This window comes from Larimichthys crocea, chromosome X, assembly GCF_000972845.2.
Source record: "Larimichthys crocea isolate SSNF chromosome X, L_crocea_2.0, whole genome shotgun sequence".
In the NCBI taxonomy this organism is placed as follows: Eukaryota; Metazoa; Chordata; class Actinopteri; family Sciaenidae; genus Larimichthys; species Larimichthys crocea.
Window position 1 is genome coordinate 15,625,128 of NC_040020.1, and position 9,832 is coordinate 15,634,959.

Sequence of the window (9,832 nt, forward strand, 5' to 3'; positions counted from 1 at the left end):
CTAAAACAAAGAATCCTTTCAATGTAAAGTCTTGGTGCCACAATGTTGAACACCAAGAGAGCTAATGCCCCCACCCCAAACAAACACCCCTCCTTACTCTCTCTTAATAGATCAGCAGATGCTGTCTGCAGGAGTGCTGTCCTAAATCCTCCAACACCATGAAGAGGGCTGGATTAGGGAGCAGTGGAGTGGAGGGCTCTGCCACAATGGTTAAAATTAAAATAGTCGGCTCCCTTGTGGAACAAATATTTCAACAAAGTATTAGATTTGTTTGCATGTTATTACTCCTAAACATTAATGTATGGCTTTATGTGAAAATGAATGTTAGATACAAACTCAACAATGCCAATTTAACATATACTTAAACATCAAAATGTCTAACAGTCTGGTTGATTCCTGCGTTTTTTTGACGATGACACCTTCATAAACCCTGAACTAACCATCAGACACCCCACAGACCTGAGGCTTCATTTATAAAACAACTTATGATTAGTTTTAATCTTGTGTATGTCTTTCTCATTTATAAAATGCTACTTTAACATGGAAATGATCTTACCTCTCAACAAAGTTTGGACTTCTAGCTTTCAAACAGTTAAAGGTGTGAGGTTAACTTCCAGATGAGGTGTTTTAAATTAAAAACAGGATGCAAAGTTGTATGAAGATATAGATGAAGATACAGTACATGTTCCCTGGCTTTAATTTACTCTGCCATTGTCATGATCTCTTCTTCCAAAAAGTTTCTCTTTTTCTCCATTTTGGTTCCTCATGTGTGAGCAAAGGGGATATTGCTGATTGTACAGCAGGTGCTGTAAATATTCTTAGAACCTGTGTAAGAGGTTTTTTTATACTTAGCATATTTTCTGCATCCAGCATTAAGATGCCATTGCACGTGATTTATTTATTTATTTTTTCAGATTCAGGATGTGAGTTAAACCCATGCCTCTTGCTGTGAGAGGTCAGTGATAAGAGGACTGGACGTTTGTACCGAACGTTTATCTGAATTTTTACATGAATTAAATGAACAATGCCAAAATGTGAGTGTGCAAAACTGAGTGCAGACATCCATTGTGCCTTTTAGAAAATGTTGAATTATTTCACAGAAATTTGACAATATTGTGTAAATTCCAGCTCAGGCACAAACAAAGCTTTTACTGTTACAACAGACTGAGGGATGTCTGGTTTTGTTTGAATGTTCTCAACAATAAAAGACCCATTTTAAACTCTAAACAAACATGTTGGTGACTGAAACGGTGTCATCTTGCATTTTACAGTTATACTGCTCCACATGTTTCATTTGATCAAAGTACTAAACAAGAGGAGATGATCAGATAGATATAATTACAAATGAGTTTTTGGGCTCAATTTCTAAATGTTGCTGAATCCTTCAGTTTTCAGATTAGTGAGCCTGTTTTACACTTTCCTCTTTGAGGTTAAACCCAGTCCATCCCACACATCTATGACATTAAATTATCCTATAGACCCACTTTAGAGGTCTGGGGGGATCAGGTTGCAGACGTATGCACAGATAAGACCCAAAGGGATTCTTGCTTTGCCATTCACAAAGTGCCCTCTGAGAATGTTTTCATTCATGCCTTTTTGACCCCCGGTCTTTGCTTAGCCGTCGTCTTCACTTAAAGTCTGACAGGGTAATAATGGACAAGGGGGTGCCCTCGAAATTCAAGAGCACTCTCTGTTTTCTGTGTTTCTTAAGGACACATTCAGAGTAGATATAAATGTTGGTTCAAAAATCTTAAATTTTAGAGATGAAGGACATAATACAACATATTATACAAGAATGATTGTGTTTATTTATATATGTACATACCGAGTGTTACTTCAATGTGACATGGGGAAAAAAAGAATTGCAGGTAATTTAATCCATGAAACTGTGTTCTAATGTACTCTGAATTAATCAGTGAGTGTTGCTGTCTTGCTGAGGTGCCCTGGGTGCTGCTGGTCAGACGGTATGGATGTCTAAATAAATATAAGTCAGTCCCCTCTCAAAGCTAGACCTGTGCTGTGTTCATAAAGTCCCTGATGGCAAGAAAGGAAAAGATGAGGAATACTGATAACAATGTCAATGTCTCTCAAAGGGAAAAAAAGATTTGGTTTTATTGAAGCATTGCACTCTCATTGAGCTGTGATCAATATTTAGTTTTTTTTATTTTTATCTATGAGCCTGAATTGATGTTTAGACCTTGATGGGGATGAAAAGATTCTAATTTAATAATCAAACTGAGTCAGTGCTTCAATATGTTAAAAAAAGAAAATGAAAAGAGAGATTAAGAGAAAACGTTAAAAGAACAGACAGAAAAAATGTCATAATCATCATCATGCTCTAAATAGTTGTACCTTTGGGGCGGGTCCGTTCGGGTCCGGGTCGTTGGTGGGAGGTGCACCGCGCTGCTTTAAATGACAAGAACAAAGTTGGAGCTCTGCGGTGGACAAAGTCTTCAAGAGCTGGGAGAGAGTGGGTGGACAAGTAGGAGCACAGAGGACTAATAACATCAGGTCACACATCAGGCTCCCGGTGTGCTGCTGTGGAATAAAAACATCTGGATGAACGGGGATGTACCAGAGGAGCCGGCAGATGTTTCACTGAAAATGTTTAACTCTGTCTCCAACAGCCTGGTGAGTGGATTGAATGAACAGATGTATTTTACAAGGGTTTCATTAGGTCGCATAATATTGCTTCTGCAGCACAGAATGGAGGCACGTTTTTATTTAACTTTAATCATTTTACAGGCTGGGAGGAACTTTTCTCATGTTTCGCAGATATTGCTTTGCACACTTAACTTTATTTTTGTTTAATTTCTCAGAAGTCATTTACTTTCACACAAGCATTTTCTTCCTTTATTTTGAAGTGTCAAATATTTAGAAAATGTAGGCCTTTGATAGAATTAAGTCATCATTAAGTCTGCTAATAAATAAGTGGGAGTACTAATGCTCTAAACTGCCGATACTTATCCAGCTATTAATGTATTAACATAGAAGTGACATTAACATTGTCATGGTTATAGTAATATAGGCTATTATTGTATTTAACTACATGTATTTAGAATACAGGCCAAAAAACACAAGTCATATCAATAATACAGGGCCAGATTCCAGGATTTATTGTTAGGTTTAGTATTATATTCCGTGCTCTCTTAATGAGGTTAATTAAATATCGTAGCCTGGCTTACTGTGCCTGTATTAATATATTAATTATCCACCCAACAGCAATCTCTGACTATTGTAATAAAACTCAGTTATTCCAACAGCATCTTCCGTCCAAAATGAAGTGATGATTATTGATGATTATTTCGATGTTAGTGGACAGGCTCGTCTGTTGCTACAGTGTTAAAAAGTCAGTATTGGTAAACGTGTGAGCAGAGTTTGGACAAACGTCGGTGAGGCGCAGTAAGCTCACCTGCTCTTTACCCGCCTGGTGGCTCGTTATCATATGCACATGCGTGCCAATCAGTGAAAAGGACATTCAGCTGTGCGCGAGGCCGGTCTCCAAAAGAGCCCATGTAGTATTTCAATATTGTACACAAGAAAACATTATTATTATTATTAAGAAATATTAAAGAGCCATACAATATGAAGATGTGGGCCTTTGGCCTTATGTTAATAAAATAAAGTCCAAAATGTCGAACAAAAAGTTTGGGCCGTCATATAAGTGCGCGCGGTGATGACTGCGGTTGCCATGGAAAAATGACTGGGACGTTACAGGGTCGTTATTGTGTCCCGCTCATCGGTCCGGAGTTGTCGCTTACATCATGTCGGATGAAGAAGGGCGAACGACTGAGGCTGTTTACTCGCCGACCCGGTGCCAGTTCACTCCGCTGCAAGGAAGTGTTTTTGTGGACGGAGTGCGTGTTTTCAATATCAAACAAATATCACCGTCATTTTATAGAGTGTACGGTGTCACAGCAGAATGGCGCAAAGCTCGCGCACTTCAAAGTGCCGCCAAATAAATCAAACATTTGAATTTGTTTACTCTTATACCGTCTGTCTGAATGTGGACTGTTATGCTAGCAACTGAAACAAAACAGCTTCATTTAGGATTTTCCCTAAAAAATTTCGGACCTCACTGACCGGCTGTCTAATTGTTACTCCTGACAGGGTTCCTCTGGGCCTGATGATATTTTCGAGGAGGACTGCTACTCTCCGTCCTCCCTCTCCTCGACCTCCTCCTCCTCCGTGCCCACCGTGGCCTCCCTGCAGGGGAAAGCCCTGTGCACCTCCTGCGGCCTGGAGATAGTGGACAGATACCTGCTCAAGGTCAGACTCCTACTGAAGCATTGACAACACTTTAAAATGAATCGGACATAGTAAAAACCATAGTAAAACCAGTTATCTAAAGGGTCTTTGTGTGTAGCTTCATGGCCTGAATCTGTCTTTAAAGTGACTGTATTTTTATTGCTTTAATTTAGACTCTTCATTGGGTCAAGTTCCTACATGGGGAACTTTTTTTTTTGTAATTTCACTGCCTATTTTACTTGAACAAAATAATTATGCAATTTTAATATTAATGTAGTTTGTGGAAAATATTTTTCAAGCCTGTTTGTTTCACAAATTTGATGACTGAATGATAAATTAAATCAGATGTTTTCAAAAACGATTATGTTGTGAATTTGAATTATAAATTTAGATTTATAAATTGCTAACTAACACCATTTTAATTTAAAGACATACCTGATTTTTACACAAATGCACCAGAGTGCACAAAACCTGCACTCAATTAGTTTTTGGTTAATGTTAGACGATGGTATCCTCATAATTACATTTCTTGATTACAGATCATTCTAGTTTTTCTCTAGTAAACCCAAAAAGCTTTATGTATGTGTGCTAAGGAGCTCATAAGAATGGTGGTTATGGTGAATCACTACCATAATCACCATTTGTGGTTATGGTAGTGACCACAAATGTGCCCCTCTTTCTTTCGTCCACCTCAGGTGAACAACTTGTGCTGGCACGTGCGCTGCCTCTCATGCAGTGTATGTAAAACATCACTGGGGCGACACGTGAGCTGCTACATCAAGGACAAACAAGTCTTCTGCAAACTCGACTACTTCAGGTGAGTCAGAGCCACAACACATTTACAAATGACACAACCCTTTACATAATATGCAGAAATGAAACATATGATGTGTCTCTTGTTTTTATAGCAGTGATAAGGCAGTCATTTTATTTGTGTAACCTCCCCAGACTAAACATTTCATCATATTATGATTAATAATGATGACATGGTTCCACATGGTCCATCTGAAAACAAACATTTCATGTGGTCTGTGTTTGTGTTCAGTCAATTGAGCTGCCAAAAAGCACAAGAAGAAAGAGAAAGTGTTGGATTACACATGTTCTGTTAATGAGGGAACATGAGGAATGTGTGCTGTCTTTTGAGGTGCATGGTCATGGTGGACAATGTTATGGCGCACCTACTTTCATTTGGGACACCTTATGGTACATGTTTGGGGCACACATCTACTCCTCATCCTGTACTGGAGCAATCCAGTGTTTGTGTGCGGATGGCTTCATATGCAACACATTCTGACACATGTAAGTAATAAAGGGTGGAGCAGCCCTCTGTCGCTGAATAGATTTTAATAAATTATTGAACAGCAGAGACTGGGATCAGTGTAAATAGTGGCAAAATTAAACGGACGTGGTTGAGGGAAAGTGGGTGTAACTTAGTCAGAGTATCTCTTTAACTATCATTGATCGACCACCTGATCACAACTCCCCTCACCTCACTTAAACTTCAGTGACTATATCTCCGCATATTCTACCTCTCGTCCTGTTTCCTGTCTTTCTTCAGGAGATATGGGACCCGCTGTGCTCGTTGCGGACGTAACATCCACTCTAGTGACTGGGTGCGTCGGGCCCGAGGCAGCACCTTCCACCTGGCCTGTTTCTCCTGCACCTCTTGTAAGCGGCAGCTGTCCACTGGGGAGGAATGCGGACTGCTAGAGAACAGGGTCTTCTGCAGGCCACACTATGACATTATGATGGAGAATATCAAACGTGCCAAGGAGAATGGTGAGTATGTGGATGGGATATCTGCCTCTGGTTTCTGCTGACACTCCCTGAATAATCAGTATAATTCAGACCTCATTATTAACCCACTGTGATACTGTGGTTACTTTTTTTTAAAATACCAAAACATTGATGCCAGATACTCATGATTCATTTATAACTAAAGTAGGTTAGCAATGCTGTCTTCAGGAGAATCAAGCATGTCATCTAACAGCCTCATGTCATACATCAAATATTTATAGATAATATTGATATAATAGAATATAATTAAATTAGATACAAAACCAGTTTAAATGGAATACAAATGTAAATGACAATTTCTAATCATTTAAATGTGCTGCAATGATTTTATGATTTTTGATTTTTGACTATTTATCATTAAAACCCTCTGAAATGAAAATAAGACTGCTTCAGCCTAAACATGTCTCACCTTTTTAAAAAAAAAAAAAAAAAAAAAAGGTGAGGCCCACAGAGAGAGAAACAAACCCCATCACACGTGTGTGTGTGTGTTTTATTTAATTTTTTTTAAAAAGAGGATCCAAAAGAGGACGAAGAGGTGACAGACAAAGATGAGTCCAGCACCATGCCCAGACCCGCAAAGAGGGCCAGGACCAGCTTCACTGTTGATCAGTTACAGGTGTGTGTGTATGTATATTTAATGCTGCTGCTGGACAGGTTGTCTTGTTTCCCTTTCAATGAACCTTGAACTCAGGGCTGCTATTGGGTTACTGTGGTTTCCTACTAAAGTGTGTCTGATCAGATACGATACACTGAGTAGTAGGGAATATGTGCCTACACCTCACTATGACACATTTGATGTGTTCATCTGATTTTATTATTATATTTCAGCAAGCTGAAGACAAGAGTTGGTAATACAAAACAGAATAAAAGGAGAGTACATGTTTAACTCCTGATTGTTCGTGTTGCTCTGTGTCAGCTGAATGTGTCAATGGGTAGAGTCAGTATAACAAATGTAGGAGCCAGTGACGTCCGGACACTTGTTTTGATGTTTTCTGTCCTCTAGTGGCAGCAGTAGTTAATGCATTCTATTTGAACAAATATCACTATTCAGTGCAACCTGATGGTGCTGACCCCCACTGAGGGTTGCCAAGGCTTCATGGGGTGTCTCTTGATTTTAATGGGTGATATATACAATAGGTCTTTACCTCACACCTGAACACAAGCTATAGTCACAGAGCCATCACTGTGGTTCTTTCAACTTTTGAAATACAGGGTGAGGCTGTTTAGCAGAGAACAATTGCCAAGCATCAGAAGACAACACTGAATGTGTAAAGAAAAGTACAAAAAAAGTCCTATTAAGTACACAATACAGAGGAACAATTGTATAAAAAGCCACACTATGACATGATGGAGAATATGGAATGTACCTAGGATAATGTATGTGGATAGGATGGATGACGGGATATCTGCCTTTGGTTTGTGCTGACACTCACACACGGCTGCAGTTAAAAAAAAATAAATAAATAAATAAATAAAGAAATAAATAATATAGAATAATATATATATATAATATATATATATATATATATATATATTTATATATATTATATAATATATATTATATAGATAGAATAAATCAGGAAAACTCATCTGATGCAGTATTCAGGAAATAATCTGCTCAAAATTCATCTAAATCAGTCACTTGACACAAACTTCCTGCTTGCTATCACTAATTTGAGGGTAATTGTACAAGGTTGGGAACCAGTGATCTAGACTGTTATAACAACATTATCAACTTTAACATTTCAACCATGTAAACACATGCCCATCTGTCATCTCTACATGTGCAGGTGATGCAAACTCAGTTTGCTAAAGATAACAACCCCGATGCTCAGACTCTCCAGAAACTGGCAGAGAGGACTGGACTCAGTCGCAGGGTTATTCAGGTAAACACTGCTCTTAAACAAAATTTTGACTGAGGAGCTGACTTCAGCAGTTGATCAGACAAAACAATGATTACTTTGTACTGTGAAGCAGACTACGACTCCAGTCCCGTTAGACTCAAGAAGATAAGACACTCAACTTTTGTTTATCAGTGCACAAAAATAATGAAATTCAGCTACTGGTTAGATTATTTACAAGAGCTTGCGAGTTTGTACTAACAGCCTGGAAAAACAACATATTGTAAAGTGTTCACATGCATCATAATGAACTTAGAGATTTCTGATTTCCCTTCATGTTGTTTGTTAAATCCCCGGGACTTCTCCTTGTCCACTATGTTTCATTCAAATTATGTTTAGTTTCATATTTCTGAGGAACCAGAAGGAACCGCTCCATCCAGACCAGTTCTCAATCCCTTCTCCTCCATCCAGGTTTGGTTTCAGAACTGTCGAGCTCGTCAAAAGAAATACATCAGCCCAAATCCTGCTCCCTCAACCATGATGACATCACTTACTCCTGGTCAGCTGACACCAGCTTTGATGGAGGATCTGCAGTACACCACCTATATTTCCCAAGATGCACCCCTCCTCACTACACTGACTTATATGGATGGTAAGAAAAATAAATACAGTCGTAATGCTTTTTACAGAAAATAACCTCACCTCCACAAACGATATATAGTGTTGATAAAATAAATGATTCCATACCTGGAAGACTTACATTTTCAATAGAGGAAATAAACGATGGCATTGTCTATTAAACATGTGCAAAATGATTTATTTAAATTTCCCCAGTCCAAACTCCAGACACACTTCTGCTGCAGCCGCTCATGTCCCATTCACTGACACAACTACCAGTGAGCCATGCCTGAGCTGTTGCCCGCCTCCTGAGAAACTGAAGACAATGACTGGCTGATGGGAAGATGCAGAGCAAATCAATCTCTTTAATTTAAAAAGCTCCTGTGAGGATTGGATAACTTTAATTCATAATATCCAGCAAAATAACAGTAATTCAATGAAATGACTTGTTTCAGTGCCTAATGTGTGAGCGGACACTTAAAAACTGAATTTAAGTTAATTCAATCAACAGATTCACAGATGAGAATGTCAAGAGTCAAATATGGGAATATGTGAGATGAACTTTTTGTTAATATGTATGTGTTATGGATTTCTTTGTATTTAATTTATTTGGAGAATATAATGAGATAAGGCACTTTGTTGGTAAATGATGTAAATCTAAAAAAAAAAGTATAGATTTGGTTTTCAGTTAGCTTTTAGAGTTTATTTTAGGATGTGTTGGAGGTAAGGACCGCTGTCAGTTTGGGCACTCAGAATGGTTCATACAGCAAATTAAAACCACTGAAGATCATACATACTCTCCTGTTCTTTGCCAAGCTTTGACAACAAATGTGTATGGACATCCAATTGTGACCGTCTTCTTTTTGCAGTGCCCAAATCTGCTGCTCTCAAAATGTCCACACATCTAATTTTGGATGAACATTTGTGAAGATGATTTTCAGTAGAACGTGTGTTAAACACAGACTAAAAGCAATACAGTGTGTAAATGTTTCCTTTAGATTATGAAGATGACCGTAGAAGCTATGTATGGACTGCACTCTGGGAATAGATGGACTTTCATGTTTAATATTTGACATACTAGAAATTAAAGTTCATGGCTGCACCACAAAGCGTTGCTTGTTTCTTTACTTTGTGTTCTTCAAAGATGCTGCAACTTGTGGAGTACAATTTTAGATATTTTCAGTTTTTCTAATGAATTCACCTTTTTTCCACTACAGTCATCGTTGTGTAGCATGCAGATTAAGACTTTACATAAAAAAACAAAGTCTCATGATGCATTTCTGTTGTTTCTGTGGTGTCTGATAAAACCTTTTCAGTACAGTGTTGAG

At 38.3% G+C, this 9,832-nt stretch overlaps 1 protein-coding gene and 1 long non-coding RNA gene across 3 annotated transcripts; one reads left to right on the forward strand and one right to left on the reverse strand.

The window, feature by feature from the left end:
• Positions 1-1,874: 1,874 nt before the first annotated feature.
• Positions 1,875-4,184, reverse strand: LOC113746499 (uncharacterized). Its single transcript, XR_003462932.1, has 3 exons — positions 4,084-4,184; positions 2,353-2,538; positions 1,875-2,034 (listed from the first exon to the last, which is right to left on the reverse strand). It is a non-coding gene; the product is annotated as an uncharacterized LOC113746499 (long non-coding RNA).
• LOC104937197 (LIM/homeobox protein Lhx8) lies at positions 3,664-9,387 on the forward strand. 2 transcript variants are annotated; one of them, XM_019256932.2, is made up of 8 exons: positions 3,664-3,857; positions 4,111-4,269; positions 4,944-5,065; positions 5,810-6,027; positions 6,558-6,661; positions 7,836-7,931; positions 8,358-8,538; positions 8,721-9,387. In XM_019256932.2, exons 1-8 carry the CDS (start codon positions 3,765-3,767, stop codon positions 8,795-8,797), a joined length of 1,050 nt encoding a protein of 349 aa, XP_019112477.1. In that variant the 5' UTR covers positions 3,664-3,764; the 3' UTR covers positions 8,798-9,387. The 2 variants fall into 2 exon arrangements, with proteins under 2 accessions (XP_019112477.1, XP_010751684.1); XM_010753382.3 differs by having other exon boundaries at positions 3,665-3,857; positions 5,807-6,027.
• Positions 9,388-9,832: the final 445 nt, after the last annotated feature.